Below are 16,467 nucleotides of genomic sequence, written 5' to 3' on the forward strand. Positions count from 1 at the left end.
GTTTTTTATTTCACTTTTTGCAGTATACTGCTGCCTTAGTATAAACTGTATTATTAAAAAATGAAAAAGTTTGTGTTCTTAATTGAGTGGGTGATAGTACTATAGGCAATGAGAATTAATAAAGGACAAACAGGTACATTCCCTGTGATGTATCCTGGAAAATATATCTTAAAAATAACAATTTACTTAGCAGATTCAAACTGAATCTTAATAGAGGGTATTAAGATGTAGGCTGTCATGAGGCCTCCTGTCAGTATCCTCTTCTCTAAGCTGCAAAAACCAAGGGACTTCAGCGACTCCTCATTCATCATCCCTTCTAGGCCTTTCACCACCTTCATAGCCTTGCCCTCTAATAGTTTTACATTCTTCTCATGTTGTTATGTCTAAACCTGTATCCAGTGCTTAAGGTGAGACAGCAGAGCGCAGAGCATGGCAGGCCAATCCTTTCCCTTGCCTACTGGCAGTGCTGGGCCTGACACTGGCCCTTTTGGTTGTCAGAGCACAGTGCTGACTCAGATTCTACTTAGCATCAACCAGAACAACCAGATCCCTTTCCACAGTACCACTCTTCAACCTCTATTTCCAATATCTGCACAAATATTTCCTGGACTGTCCCATTAAAGATGCAAAATTGAGTACTTACTTTTGTTAAGTTTTGAGCTGTTGGTGATTGCCCAGCCCTCCAAGTTGCCTATAGTACCCCTACAAACTTCTCTTCCCTTAAGGGAGTCAGTTGAGCTCCTACCAGTTTGGTGTCAACTACAAACTTACTTAGTATGCATTTGAGCTCAGCATCATTTATAAAAACGTTAAAGAAAACCGGCCCCAAAATGAAGCCGTGGGGAACTTAACTAGTGAATTGTTGCCAACCTGATGTAACCCCATTTAGTATATCCCTTTAAACCCAACCCCCATCTCTCTGACAGTGCCTCAGGTAATTTCTCTTGTGTGGATGCACAATTAATGCTGTGTCTTCTACTGATTCAATTGCTGAAGATGTACAAAAAGAAAAGTGATGCAATGCTGAGCAGTGTGGATGATACACTGGAAGGAAAGGAAGTAATACAGAGGGACCTGGACAGGCTGAAGAAGTGGGCCCAACTGAACTTAATGAAGAAGAAAGGTTGAGGGAACTGGGATTGTTTGCTTGGAGAAGAGAAGGCTCCAGTGAGACCTCATGTGGTCTTCCAGTACTTGAAGGGAGCATGTGATCAGGAGGCGAAATGGCTGTTTACGAGGGTGGATAGTGATAGGACAAGGGGGAATGGCTTTAAACTAAGACACGGGAGATTTAGGTTGTGTATTAGGAGGAAGTTTTTCACACAGAGGGTGGTGCCACACTGGAACAGGTTGTGCAAGCAGGTTTTGGATGCCCCATCCCTGGAGACATTCAAGACCAGGCTGGATGTGGTTCTGGGCAGCCTGGTCAGGTGGTTGGCGACCCTACCCACAACAGGAGGGTTGAACCTAGATGATCTTTGAGATTCTTTTCAACCCAGGCCATTTTATGATGTATGAAAGATGCTTGTATGAAAGATGCTTGTATGAAAGATGCTTGTATGAAAGCATCTTTCATACAAGGAATGGTTAAGCAAGCAAGAAATGTTTAGCCAGAAAAAAGGGATGCTGAAAGGAAGGGATAGGAAGTCAAGAAAAGTAAAATGAGAAAATGAGTAATCCTACTTTCTCATGAAATGTGAGAGCTCAAGAACATTAAATGAAAACTGCAGGTGACAAGTTCAAAACAAAATGAGGTGGATTTTTAGACAGTGTATAATTAATCTGTCTTAATTTCTATCACAAGATGTTGCAGATGCTAAAATGCCTGTTGGTGCAAAGAGCTATTACACATATGAACACAGGGAAAAGTTTACTATGAGAGTGACAGAGCACTGGAACAGGCTGGCCAGAGAAATTGAACAGTCTCCTCTGGAAATATTCAAAACCTGTCTGGACACTTTCTTGGGCAACATACTGTAGGCAATCTTCTTTAAGAGGGAGGTTGAATTAGATGATCTCCAGAGGTCCCTTCCAATCCCTACGATTCTATGACTGTAATGGAAAACAATTGTTAAGTGCAAAGGAACAACCTCTGACTCAGGAAATCTCTGAACCACAAAGTGCTAAAGCCTGAGAGAGTTTATATATAAGAATTCTCTCTATATATCTTCCCTCTTTCTCAACTGTTCCCTAGGAAAACATAATTGGCAACTGTTTGTAATAGTACTAGATGCTTCTGTGATCTGACATCCTACTAGCAGTAATATGCTCTTTTGTAGGAAGTATGCTAATAAAAATGTTGGTATGATGTTTTAGTGACAGTACCTAAGAGGTGGAAGGAAGAGATGTTGAGTGCAAATAGTACTTACAGACAACATCCCTGAAAAATATTGAGTGGACAGGCAAAGAAGGCAAAGTTAAGGAAATGTGAGATGTAAGAGAAAGGGTTTCTCTTGATTTATAAAGACTGGAATATAAGGAAAAACTAGTAAGACAGAAAAATATTACAAAGTATAAGCAAATATGTGACTGTGGAAACGACAGCTAGTTTGCATTCATTCAAGTAGTCATATGTCTTAACTTTTTCACCAGTTTAATGGGTTAAATAAGTGGGCATTGTAATTCTGACTAGCTAACTCTCCATCTAAAGTAAGTCAATTTAAATAAATCCTGTTGGCATTCATTAATTACACTCCCAGTAGTGTGTTTAATGCAGATCCAAATGCCTTTATACTGAGTAGGAAAAAAAAAAAAAAAAAAAGAGTATAATGGCATCAACCAAAAGCACATTCTTGCTAATACTGAAGGAGCAGGCAATTTAATGTATTATTACAAGAATTCATTGATAACAATGAGTGATTATGACCACTGTTGTCTAATGACTGTTAATTATTATCACAAAGAATGAGACTAATGATAGGTTCCTTTTTCAGACAGAGTTAGCTGTGAAAGGACATGAGTATTAGCAATACAGGCTATTTCCTCTAAGTTGAGGGTCATGTAGACTGACAAGAAAATTATGTTTGGCTTGGAATTATAAAGAATAAAATTAAAATGCAATGAATGCTACCAAAAAGTTATTTACAAGATGTTTCTCCCAGCTATATCTTATTTTGGGCTGCATATGCATTCATGGATATAACGAGGTAATGATGGAAGGTCTAAGGCTTCCATCTATGAAGAATAACTCTGATGTTTTCTTTTTCTGAGCACACTGCCAAGGGAATGAACCAGATGACACGATAATTTTTAAAAATCATCTCTTTTTTGTTGCTTTCTGGTTGTCATGCTTTTTCCTGCCTGGTGGCAAATTAGTTGGCAACAAATAAAAATTATAGCGTCTGTTTCTACTATCCATCTGCATTTTTTTTAATGTCACCCACACTCATGCCCATGTATCTCCCCACCCACTTGTATTCTTTCTTGCACAGAATGCATTCATTCTCTCACTCATATAATTTATTCATCCTAACATGCACTAGTGCAGTTGCCATTTAGCTTTTGTTTGCTAGTAGCTGTAGCAATATTTAAACAGATGTCTATTTACATCCAAAGAACACATAAATTCTTGCTTGTATGCATGCACAGCCTTACTTATAGTTTCTAATGTCAGTATCATCCTTTTGTTTGCATAGTCATCAACACTGTCGGTATTTCAGTTCAGACTTGAATAGTACAGCATTTTTTTTCAAATGGGATAACTTAGAATATAAAGTAATTTATCTTTTTTTTTTTTTTTTTTAATAAATAAAATGCGTTATTTAAACCAAGTTTAATGTACAAGACCAATCCTGAAGTCTCATGAACTCTTTTTAATTCAGTTACAAGGAACAGGTTGAAGTTTTGTGAGACTTCTTTAAGATCTGAGATTTCTTTCTGGTGAGTGTACTAGTGGGATACTTTTCCTAATACAGCCTGGGATGCAGTAATCATGAAAAAGGAAAAATGCATACATTCAAGGATCTGCATATTTTCTTTAGGTCTCCAAATATAAATTTCAAAATATCAGAATATCTTCCTTTTCTGTCAGAAATCAAAAGATACTTCAGTACTGAAGTGTATGTCTTTCCAAACATGCTCTTAGAGATAAAAGAAGAAATATGTCATTTAATTAGTTTAATGCAATTCATTTTATCTTTACCTTCTCAGGTCAGTATCTCCGATGTGAGAGCAGTAGACCTTGGACAATTAAGCAAAGTGCTTGTTGAACACAGTAATGTCGGTTATGGAGCTGGATGGTACTTGGACCAAATTGTCATCCATGAATCAGGCAAGACTGATTGCCAATATATATTTCTTTGCCAGCAATGGTTAGACAGTGGAGTTGGTGATGCACAGATGGAACGAATGTTGAGACTACTCGGAAAAGTCAGGAATGAAATGCTGACAGAAAAGATCCACGGTAAGACTCAAAATCATCAAATTTCCTTCTGGTTTTTGTTTTAGTGATCACTGATTTTATTTTTTAAATTATTTTTAAGACTAAAACAAATATACAGAAATAATATAGCTTAAATATGAGTTGTATCTCTCCAACTCTCTCTCCAAACCTGGTAGGCAGAATTATAATTTGCAGAGGGAAAAAATGAAGTAAATGGAAGCAATGAAGAGTGTGTTTAGTTGAGGCTTGAAAAAAGCTGAAGCAGAAAGAGGTAGGTTGTTCCATATGGCAATCAATGCAGAGCAGAAGGCTCCTGCAAGAGTGGTGAATTCTCAAGAAGGGATACAAAAACTCATATAACAGAATGAGATTTTCATGTGTGTTCGTATGTTTGCAAAAAGCATTTGCTTTTTTTCCCCAGTTTTCATTTTTACGTAATGGCATGAGTTTTTGCAAAGCTAGTTAACCTGGACCCAATATCCTTTTCAGTTTAATGAGAAAAGGGTCGAAATTCAGAAATAATGGAAACACTGAAAACCTGATAAGTCTTTTACACTTTGCTGTGGGACTGGATTTCTTGGCTCTCTGACACATCTTGTCATTTTTTGAAGAAGTGTTAAATGTTTTGGGTCCATTTATACAGTTCGACTGGGAAGTAGTAGACCAAACTCTGAAGTTTAACTAATCTGAAGATGTGAATTTGCATTCTAAATCAATAATTTTGTACACTGACCATTGTTGATTTCTGTATTCATGGTTATTCCATTTTATTTTTAGAGTCGCAGACGTGATTTAAGTATATACTCTTATATTTTATATAATTTTAGGAAATACAAAAATACTATTACCAAGACAACAGAAGGACAGAATAATGTGGAAAGTTAAGCTAGACGAACAGCTAGCGTAATGTCTATTTCAAAATAAGAAATTACTGCACTACAATACTGCAAAAATTCCATAGCTGCCCTACATAATCCACAGAGCATAGCAGGCTACTCCTAGGAGTTATTTAGAGCAGAAGCCTACGGCTGATCAGGGTCCGTCAGCTCTGCCTTCACTGACAATTTAAACGGTGTGAGAAATCTTGCACCCTCTTGTAGCATCTGAATGTAGGGTTGTAAAAAGCTTCCACCATCCTATGCTTCTCACACAGCTATAGCCCTCAAAAAAATTTCAGTGTAGATTGACTAATATTTTATACTCTGTGATTATTTATATTCAATTGTGAATCCATTCAACATCAGTTCTGTTCTGTGTGTAAAATACTTCTAGGAAGAATATTACAGATAAGCAGAGAGCCTGTAAGGAATTTAGAAATAAGGCTGATCAGCAAAGAGCACTATACCTTAGGGGTCAGAAAGTATATGGATACAATAGAACTTAACTAAATGTCAAACTGAGACAGATTTTATAAAGGAATTAAAACAAACAATAAAGGTTCTTCAACCATTTACTTAAAAAAATAAAATATGGAAAGACAGGTGACTATGCAGGAACAATGAATTGGGACTAAAGATAATGTAGGTAGAATCCCTATACAACTTGATTACTTTATGTATGTTCTCATTAACGACCCATAATGTGTGGAAGGGAAGCAAAATCAAAAATTACTAGTGGGAATGAAGTTACTGCAGATCACCAAACGTGAAATACAAATGCAGTTTGAGTTTCAAGAAGTCAGTGACCGCATAAGCAGTCTTTAGTCTGAAATACTGAAAGAGCAGAGAAAAGAAGAGGCAGAAGTAGGAGGTTATGAAATAGTTCTATGGCAATGAGAAGTACAACTTGTAAATAACTAAGGTAATATCTCCACCTGAAAAAAAAGGTAGTTAGAATAGCAGAGGCAAATAGGAAATAAAAGAAATGAGTTCACAAATGATAAATCATAAGACAAAGTTGATACCTTTAAGAAGTATTCCCCAATAAGAGAAATATAATGACATTTAATCTGTGTAAATGTCAGTACTGAATTGTATTTTCTTTATTGGATTATAAGGTAATTAGAAATTAGAGAGTGGAAAGAAATAGTAAAAGAAATAATTGTAAAGAGCTAGATAGGGAGTAAATATGCTAATAAAAATAATATAAATATATAACATATATATATATGCTAATAAAATCTGTTCATGCTATAAAGCTGTGAGTGCTGACAGGAGGATGAAGAGGCTGAACTTTGAGAACTGGAGGAAAGCAATGGAATGAAATAACACAGATCTTGAACACAATTAGGTTTAAATCTAACTATGTATTTAAGCTCTTAATTCTGGTACAGATTCCTAATTTCCATTAATTTTATTGGGAAATTATGAACTAAGTAGTAGCTAAGAGTGAAAAACTGTATCAGATCGGTACATCTTGTAATTATTTTTGCTACAGGAGTACTTCAGTGGTACATCAATAGGTGAAATACCTGGTTTTGTTATATGATCACAGAATAATTTTGAGAAAACAATATGACATGGCTGTGAGTGTAGTCACTGTAACCTTACAATGCATGGGAGCATTATCAGTAAAGGCAAAGGAAAATTAATGCAACTGTACAAGGAAGCAGTGATGTTTCTCCTTTGAATGTCATGTATAATTATGACCACCCTACTCCAGAAAAACTTGTTCAAAATTGAACAGATGTAAAGTTGTCTGCAGATATGGCAAGACTTTACTGTGATGGGGTATTGAAAAAACTTGAAGTATCCAGACTAGCAAATTTAATGTTGAAAATGGACACAGTTGTAATCTATTGTATTAATATGGGATTTCTTATCAAGATGGGAAAAAGAGTTATTTAAAGAGATAAAGTTGTCATAAAAATGAATCATAGAATCATAGAATCACTAAGGTTGGAAAAGACCTCCAAGATCATCCAGTCCAAGAATCCACCTACCACCTATATTTCCCAGCTAAACCACATTCCTTAGTACAACATCAAAATATTTATTGAACACCTCCAGGGATGGTAACTGTACCACCTCCCTGAAGAGCCCATTCCAGTGCCTGATTACTCTTTAGGAGAGGAAATTTTTTAGCTTGTTTTTCTTTTAGACTTAACTGCAGAGAATAAAAGAAGCTTAATGAAGCTGCTTTTAAATTGGATCTTGACAAATTTATCAAAGAGATTGTACAATATAGTTGCAATAGCAGACTAAAGTGTTACATGATCCAATAGAGATAGTCCTTCTGGTTATTGTTCCTAGGCAGCAATACACTGACAGCTTAAAGTCTTAATATTTCAGTGCTCCAGGGCTAAAAATTCTGTGGTTTATGTCACAGATGATATTGTAAATTTTCATTTCACTTCCTTTTTTTTTTTTTTTCATGGATGTTATTTTTTCCATTTGTATTTAATGTTCTCAAACCTGGAACTAGTAGCTTTTTATGATTAATGTTAAAATAATAATTTCTGATGTTATTTTAGATGACTACCGTTTTTCTACCTTCACAGGGTTTTGAATTCATGGCATAGATTCTCACGTGCTGCAAATAGAGTTTTATTTTAATTAATTTATACTAGGAGTGATAACGTTTTGCTGACTGTGATTAGAAAGCAAGACCTTATAGGACAGTGAAAATCACTATTTCCATTACTCAAAATGAAATGTCCCATTTACAAAATATTTATAAATATTTGTAAATATTAAATCCATGCTCACTTTGCATAAACAGCTCAGTTAATCACAGTGAATTCTATACCAGCCTGGGTGACCAAAACCTTTCTGTAGATGTCGGGGTTTCTTTAAAAAAGGATGGCATGTGTTTGATAACACTGATTTTTCCATATAAACAATTAACATTAAGGGCATTCTAAAGCTAGGGTGATTTTTTTAGAGTGTATGTATCTGATCCTAATGTTCATGAGTCTACCTGCTATCAGTCTGTGGTATTTATGGGCCACCAGGTGACAGTTAATTCATATGGAATATTTAAAATAGTAAATGCTTCAAACCAGACTTTTAGTTTGAACATGAGTTATTCTTTTCAATAAGTAACCCCTGACAAGAGGCAATGAACACAAACTGTTGAATATGAGTTAGCGATGTGCCCTTGCTGCTAAGAAAGCTAACAGTATTCTTGGCTGCATTTGACAAAGAATAGCAGGTTGGTCAAGAGAGGTTATTCTTCCTCTCTCCTTAGTGTTAAGGATTCCTGCTCCATCCCCAGCACAAGAGAGATTCTGACATACTGGAAAGAGTCCAATATAGGGCCATCAAGATGATCAAGGAAACACAGCTCTCCTTTTATGAGGATAAGCTGGAAGAGTTGGAGTTGTTTGACCTGGAGAAGAGGATGCTTGGGGGAATCTTATCAATGTATATAAATACCTCAAAGAGAGTGCAAAGATGATGGAATCATTCTGTTCTCAGTGACTCCCAGTGTCAAGAGAAGAAGAAATGGGCACAAACTGAAACACAAGAGTTTCCCTCTGAACATTAGGAAGCACTTCATTTCTGGATGGGCATAGGTTGCCCAGAGAGTCTGTGGAATCACTGTGTTGGAGATCATCAGAAGATACCTAGACATGCCCAGGCACCCTGCTCTGTGTCCCTGCTTGAGCAGAGATTGTAACAGATGAACTTCAGAGGTTCCCCCTAATCTTAAACATTTTTTTTTTGTTTCTATTAATATAGTTTTTCAATATTTTTCCTAAAGTAAAATTGCTAGGTCTTAGTGAGTGTTTTCTGTGTACCTAAAGTTGGCAAGGTCTTATGCAGTTACCCAGGACTGTTTTTAGTCTAAGCAAGCAAACATCACTTCTTTAGAAAGGAAATCCATAAGGTTTTAAGCTTCGCTGTCATGAGAACTTTAATATCAAATTTCAGGCACTGAAGCAGTTTGTCTTATCAGCATCTTGTTTATATGTAGCAATTTCTTAAAATCTAGTTTAAATAGCTCCTCAGAGTTTAAAAGCAAACAGTTACTATCCTGGATCAAAGGCAAACCTGAGATCCAGTACCGTGTAGTAGAAAATGTGCTGCTTTTGAGAGGCAATTAGTGAGAAAAAGATTAAAATGATCAGAGGAAACAATTACAGGCTGAAAAATGTCAATGAACTGGCAAGGCTCTTCAGTCTCTAATAGGGAGCTGGCAGTCTTATTTGCCTAGTTCTGCTGGATTGTTCCACCTCTAAAGAGTCAACTATCACTGCTGAAAGGCTGATCTGTTTCTCAGCATGTGCAATATATCAATTATAATAACTGAGTCTGTTATGTTTTAAGACTAGCTCAGTGCAAAGATGAGAATGGTTTGCTAGTCATTCACTAGCAGCCTGTTAAAATCTGATGTATTATTCTTGATATTCAGCAAATCCATTAATTATTTTTTTATTGTTTTTCTTCAACAGGGACTTGGGATGTCTTTGTCACAACTAGTGATATTTCTTCTAGTTCCACAAGTCCTAAAATGTCTCTAACTGTTTGTGGTGGAAAAGGTATCTGTACTTCAATCACACTCCCAAAAGGATCCCTTAAAAAAAAGCAAGTTTATGAGACTTCAATTGAATTAAATAAGAAATTCACTACTATATTTAAAGTTCGCCTAGAAATTGAAGAAGCTGGAGAAGGAGAGTCTTGGCATTGCCATGAGGTAAAAAATGAAAACTAAAGCAAAAATAGAATCAGAGTAGCTTGAGTTGGAAGTGACCCCAAGGATCATCAAGTTACAAACCCCAAATGCAGGGCCAGTAGTTCAAGTATTTCTTGTAAGATTATCTTTTTTGTATTCTGTGTTTAGTACTTATTTCAGTTTCCAGTTCCTTTAAGCTTGTAAACTGAAGAGGATGTCTGGATGATCCATACATAGATTTGCCATTACCACATCTTGTAGTCTCACTTTTGAACTGGAGCCACTGGCATGCATTGCAGCATTCATGTAATTCCAAACTGAGTGTGGCATGTTGTGAACCCAGTGACCCAAAGCAAACAATTAAGAGAGACACCAGAAATGCCCTTTCATGAAAACATCTGCCATTTATGTTGACATCTAGAAAAAAAGAAGTGAATAGCAAAAGTGACAATCTTTCTTCTGATGTCAAGGATGCTGAAGCTAAAATCTGACATCATACTGAAATTAGCATGGCATTTTCCCATGCAAGAAGTATCTTTATCCTGGGAAGGTAGATAACGTGTTTAAGGGAAGGAGTCATCTTTCAAACTGCATCTGTACTTATCCCATTAAAATTTGTATTTTGTTCTCATTAAAAAAGAGGAAAAAAAAGATTTTACTCTTTGTTAAGTGCTATTGAATAGAGAACTGATCTCCCTGACATTTAACTGGTAGTCAGATTGTTAATTTCATCTTCATAGTCAGATGAAATAATTATCTAATAAATATGCTGATAAAATTAAAGCCACTTCTTGGAGATAGTGGATCACTGAAAAAAAATCAGAACAGAAATTTGGCAGTCCCAGTGATATCTATTAATCTGCTTCACTTCATTAGCTCATAACAAGCGCTCAAAGAAGAGTTAGAAAAAATATCAACATAATTTAAATAGGAAAAGAAAATATGTAAGTTTTTATTAGATAGGACAAGAGAAAGAAAAAAAATATAAACTTAGAGGAGTTTTAGGAGGAGGCATTTCCTTTGCTCCACGGATCCTGTAGCAGAAAAAGGTTGGATCCTTGTATGAAATTATGAGGTTGTTGTAAGAGATTGAGGAAAATAGTTAGTATTAAAGACAAGTTATCAATCTATATGCACTGCTGGTTAGTTTTATACTGCAGGATAGTAATTTCTATGCCATTTTATTTTGATTATACAAGTCTTTTCTCAAAGTGAGGCTGAGATTTCCACCTTCTCCCACAAGCAGGTGCTTCAGATGGTTGAATTGCATATTTAGAATCAGCATTCAATTTAGAATCATATCTGGAAAGTAATGCCCTTGAATTTTTGGAGGAAGATAAAATCATTATAAAATAATGTCTGGGACTAAATAAATAAATTATTAATAAACAAAAAGATATGCTTTGTTTCAGAAGAAATGCACCTTTATTCTTGCTTTTCCACTCTTGAAGAAACAAAGCACAGTAAACGAAATTTGATTTTCAAGAAACTGCTCAGGAATGTAGATATTAGTGTAAAAGGAATATGGAAGCCTCATTATTAAAATCTCTTTCCTTATTGTAGGACTAATCTGCATAGCTCAGTATCACCCTTTGATTTCTTTATGTACACTTACATATATTTCACAGGCATTCAATATATTCAGTAATATGTATTTCATATGATGCATATGTACGGACATATACATGCAATAAAGGTGCTTAATTTCATTTTTTAGCTTTTTCCAGAAACACATTTTCTTTCTCCAATTACACAGAACAAGAAGACATTCTGTCATAAAAACATGCAAGAACTTATCGACATTTATCACAAACTGAAATGAGCATAACAACATTTATTTTCTTCCATATGCTGCACAAGTAGATACATAAAGGAACCTTTTTGAACTATTCCAAATCATTTTATTTTTCCTGTAGTACCACAGACTCTGCAGCAATAATGCTGACAGCAACTTAATTATTTTTATTTGGGAAAAATCTTTTTCTTTTTTAAAAGATTGCTTTGGAAAAAAAAAACAATGAAACATTTTAGACAAATTTCTTTCCTTCTTTTTTTTGATAAGTGAGACTATGTGTTTGATCTTAGTACTTTACAGTCTTTCAATAGATTACTCTAGAGCAAGAGAAGTGTTTAATTTTTTTCTTCGTCTTTTTTTGTTAAGGTAAAGCTTCAACACAGAGTAAGTAAAAATCTTCTGGAGTTTCCATTTTGCCGCAACTTTGCAGATGACAAAGGGGAAAGAGTGGCTGAGCTTCCAGTACTCACAGTCAATTCTCCTTTTCCAGCAGGTTTGTTACAAATCAGAAACACTGGAAATGATATGGCCAGTTATGATAGCTATGATTTTCAAGGCAGGACAAAGGATTTAGCAGAAAATTTCTATTCATTTTCTAAGAAGAATCTCAGTTCCCATAGTTAGATGTGCTTTTTGCATTCTAAGACTGAGATCAGTTTGGGACCTATAAAGAGAAAGTACACAGCATTAAAAACATTAAATGTTTTGAACAGTAAGCAGGGTTCTGCTCTTTCTCAATAATATTATCTGGTGCTCTCTCAACGGAAGTACAGGAAATCCATAGAAAATAACTCTTGTACTGTAAGGTCCGATAAGGAAGTGATTGCCCTTTACAGCAGAAGTAGATCATGCATTCTTCTGTGACCTTCTATTTATACATCACAAAATTCCTTTGTGTAAGTTATAATTTGATCACCTCAAGACCAGATTGCTTTCATCAGTTTTGTGTTTCTTTGGGGATTTGATGCCAAAGTTAGTGAAGAATGCCTAAGCTCTTGTTCTGAATGGATATTCTACCATGAGAATATTACAGTCACCTCTATACATTTCTCAGGAGGTAAGGATATTAGATCAGTATCCCAAGCAATCTATGTATTCCCTGCCCTTTTATTCATTTATTTATTTATTTATTTATTTATTTATTTATTTATTTATTTATTTTCCCCCTATGCTTTTAAAGCTGGTCTGAAGAAAAGCACTTGAACAGAAGCTCCTTGAATTTGAATTTGAGGGGCATCCAACTGGAGTATTCCCTGGAAAGGCACTTTGCCTTTCAAATACTTTCACTTTTTTTTTTCTTTTCTTTTTTTCTTTTTTTTTTTTTTTTTTCTGAAAAACTACAGTTATGTAAGCCTTCACAAATACTGCTTCTCTTTCTAATAAGAATAAAAAATTAGAAAAGATGCTGTTTTCTTACTTTTCCCCCATTTTTTTTTTCTCTTTTTCAATCAGAAGTTTTGGTCATGTCCTTTCTATTTTGGGGGCAAATCACCAGTGTGCTGTGTGTTACTCTGGGTCTACAATAAGGAAATTAACACAGTCAGCCAAGAAATGCCTGACTGACCAGTTGTGAGATACATCAGAGAATACATAGTATTTCTATTTGAGATTGTCTACTGTTGACAATAACTGCAACTGGTACAGCGGTAGAACAGGCTGGGCTATGACTCACAGAAAATGCAATAGCTGTCATTCTTCTCATAAGAGTTCAGCTTCATTTGACCTCAAGGAGACTTGGAGAAGAGATGTGCTTTTTAGTACTTTACTGTTGTCTGTAGCCTAGGAATTGTTACATGAAGGAGTGTTATTTATCAATACATAAAAGCACATGGTAGAGTATTATTTATGTGCTTTTACCGGAAGGAAGGAAGGAAGGAAGGAAGGAAGGAAGGAAGGAAGGAAGGAAGGAAGGAAGGAAGGAAGGAAGTGAAGGAAAGGAAGGAAGAAAGGAAGGAAGGAAGGAAGGAAGGAAGGAAGGAAGGAAGGAAGGAAGGAAGGAAGGAAGGAAGGAAGGGAATTGTTTATTTTTTCATTCAGAATCTTTTTATTTGTTGTTAAAGTAGTACATAACTTTTTGTTGCAGTGCTTCTTCATTATTTTTTCATGCATTGTAATACTGTTAGATCTCTTGATCACTTTGGGTGCAATTTATTAAACTCCATATTTTCAAAACTGATTACAATTTGTTAAACTTTTGATCTCTTTTTCCAAATAGTGAAAAGCTATGTTCTCTATATCACCACGGGAGCATCCCCTGGGTCAGGAACTGATGCAGATGTGTATGTCATGCTGCAGGGTGTTTTGGGAGATACTGGTAAACGAAAGTTAATCAGAAAAGGAGATGATAACTTCACTGAAGGAAAGGTATGTTTACTATTTCTCTATGGTATTTTGTACTTTTATAGCCCAGTCCAATTCACATGGATGTAATGGTGGTAGGATAGGATTTACAAAGAGCTGTTTGCAATACTCTTTAATTGTAAGTGGGTGTGAACATATCTGTCTTAAAAGGAAGTCACTGATACTTACATAACTGATGCTATCAATGCTGAAAAGGAATCAAGTGATTATATTGAGTATTTTTAAGTTCAGTTTTGCAAATTAAATGTCTTTGGTTATATGCCAGTATTTTTACTGTTTGTTTGATGATGAAGTCAAAGACACTGTATTTCACAGAATCACAGAATTGTAGGGGTTGGAAGGAACCTCTGGAAGTCACCTACTCCAACCCCTCTGCTAAACCATGTTCCTTGGGGCAGCTGAGAGGAGGCAAGCTGGCAATACCAGCAGTTGCTTGAAATACCCCAGACCTGTCTATACAACCCTTGCCCAAAAACACCTATGGCCAGCATGTCGAAAAACCTTTTGCTTTGCAGTGTCTTGGTGCCTCTTCTGTGTGTTTTTGCCAGTACAGGTAAAATAAAGGTGCACTCTGTGCTCTGTGTGTGGGTGTGTGTTGTCACCGGAGTTTCAACCAAAGTAAACAAGGAATTTTTCCTTTGATACTTATCTTCACTTGTCTGTCTTCATGTTGAGGCTCCTTTCCCTGAAGGAGCTATGGAAAGGCTTGTTCACTGCCAACCTACTTAGTCTGCCTCTTGCTCTTTCTGCAGACAGTCTACAACTGCCCTCCTATTATGTAGGTCCATAAAGAGAGTAATTTCTTCACTGCGCAGCGCATAGATGTAGACCAAAGACAAGAATAGCTGTTAGAGATGCATTTCCATGTAGCACTGTCAGCACAACCGGAAATTAGAGAATTTACCTATTAACTTTTCTGTAGAAATGCAGGCAATAGAGTTTAAATCTTTATTTGTAAGAGACTAAATATCTGTGGATGAGGGTGCTCAGTATTTAAAAGGCACATTTATCTTCCCTAATTTTGAAATTCCGATTATGGTTTATTGAAAAGCTTTATCTGAGTCATTGGATTTTAGAGCTGCAATCCTTTTTACACTCATCAAGTAGTTAGTTTAAAGTAAGCTTTATTGGATTTCTCCTTAAATCTTAACTCCACGAGTGAGCAATGAAATTTTTCAAGAAGAGGACCAGGAATGCTCATGTAGAAATTCTACCCAGAAATTAACTACAAAGAGAACCTGAAGGATACTCTTAAAGTATTTGCTTATAGTTTTGAATAGCACAAAATTTTTCTTTTACAGGGAAAGAGTTGGCATATACCCATCTCTTCTTTCCTTATTTGACATTTCATATGAGCATTATGTAAATGCAACATGGTATTATATTTATAAGTAGATACTAGCATAGAAGTATTTTATGGACTATAAGAAATCACTTGTAGATATTCAATAGAGAAAATAGAATTCTAAATCTAAAGGTATTTGTCTAATTGCGAAAGAATAAATTGTTTCTGCAAGCAAGACTCCTGCCTTTGAAGCAACATTTTGTTCATGGCAGTTCTTGGAAATTTCCCAATGTTTTCTTCTCGTTATAAGTAATCTCCAAAAAGACTCTCAAGTGTAGAATGTCTCTTTCTGTACCAGCACAATCACATATTGTGCTCAGCACCCCTGCAGTCAGAGAATCTGGACTTGGTGGTTTGGGGGATTTTGGCATATATCAGACATGGAATTTGCATTCTGAATCTTAACAGTTGTTCTGACATTTTAAAATGTGCTTTTCTTTGCAATAATTTTTCCCCTGACTATACAGTAACAGCTAGTGAACTGGAACAGTATTTCTGTTAGAAATCACATCGAAATATGTTGTTAGTCTCATAGAATGTCAGGGCTTCTACAAACAACAGCTTAGCAATGCAGAAATGCATAGAAACATTTAAATATGCAGAGGACTTTGCAGAGAATTGGAGATATACTTATCTCATTTAGCAGGTCTTTTATTTACATGAGCTGAGTTACAAGACAGTAAAAATCTGCATTTGCTTTCTATATCTGAAAAGTTGCTTTGTATCTTAACAAAATACACACTTCTGTAAAAACACTGAAGAACTGTTAGATAAAGTGCTGTGCATGAAATTTTTCATTCACCAGGAAACTCCCTGTGGTTTACCCTTGGTCTGAGAGTGTAACTATCCATCAGGATGGCTGGGCTTCCAGTGATCTACTCACGCAAATGAGCATGAGGACAAATGCTATGAGAGCTGTATTCTTTCAAATTGCTATGACATTGATGCCTTATTTGATGTTCTCCAAAAAAGTACAAGGACAGGCAAAGCAGTCTTGGCACGTTTCTTCACACAGTTCAGGTTTCATGA

General features: G+C 35.7%; 1 protein-coding gene across 1 annotated transcript in view; it reads left to right on the forward strand.

Annotated features, from left to right (window-relative positions):
• The window catches only part of RP1 (RP1 axonemal microtubule associated), a 187,865-nt gene that overhangs the window by 141,120 nt on the left and 30,278 nt on the right, over positions 1–16,467 (forward strand). Inside the window, exons 43-46 of the mRNA XM_015855578.2 lie at positions 4,150–4,402; positions 9,717–9,958; positions 12,099–12,225; positions 13,948–14,096. Coding sequence (XP_015711064.1) covers positions 4,150–4,402; positions 9,717–9,958; positions 12,099–12,225; positions 13,948–14,096 — 771 coding nt within the window. The remainder of the gene's footprint in view (positions 1–4,149; positions 4,403–9,716; positions 9,959–12,098; positions 12,226–13,947; positions 14,097–16,467) is intronic.

The sequence above is a fragment of the Coturnix japonica genome, chromosome 2 (genome assembly GCF_001577835.2).
Source record: "Coturnix japonica isolate 7356 chromosome 2, Coturnix japonica 2.1, whole genome shotgun sequence".
NCBI lineage: Eukaryota > Metazoa > Chordata > Aves > Galliformes > Phasianidae > Coturnix > Coturnix japonica.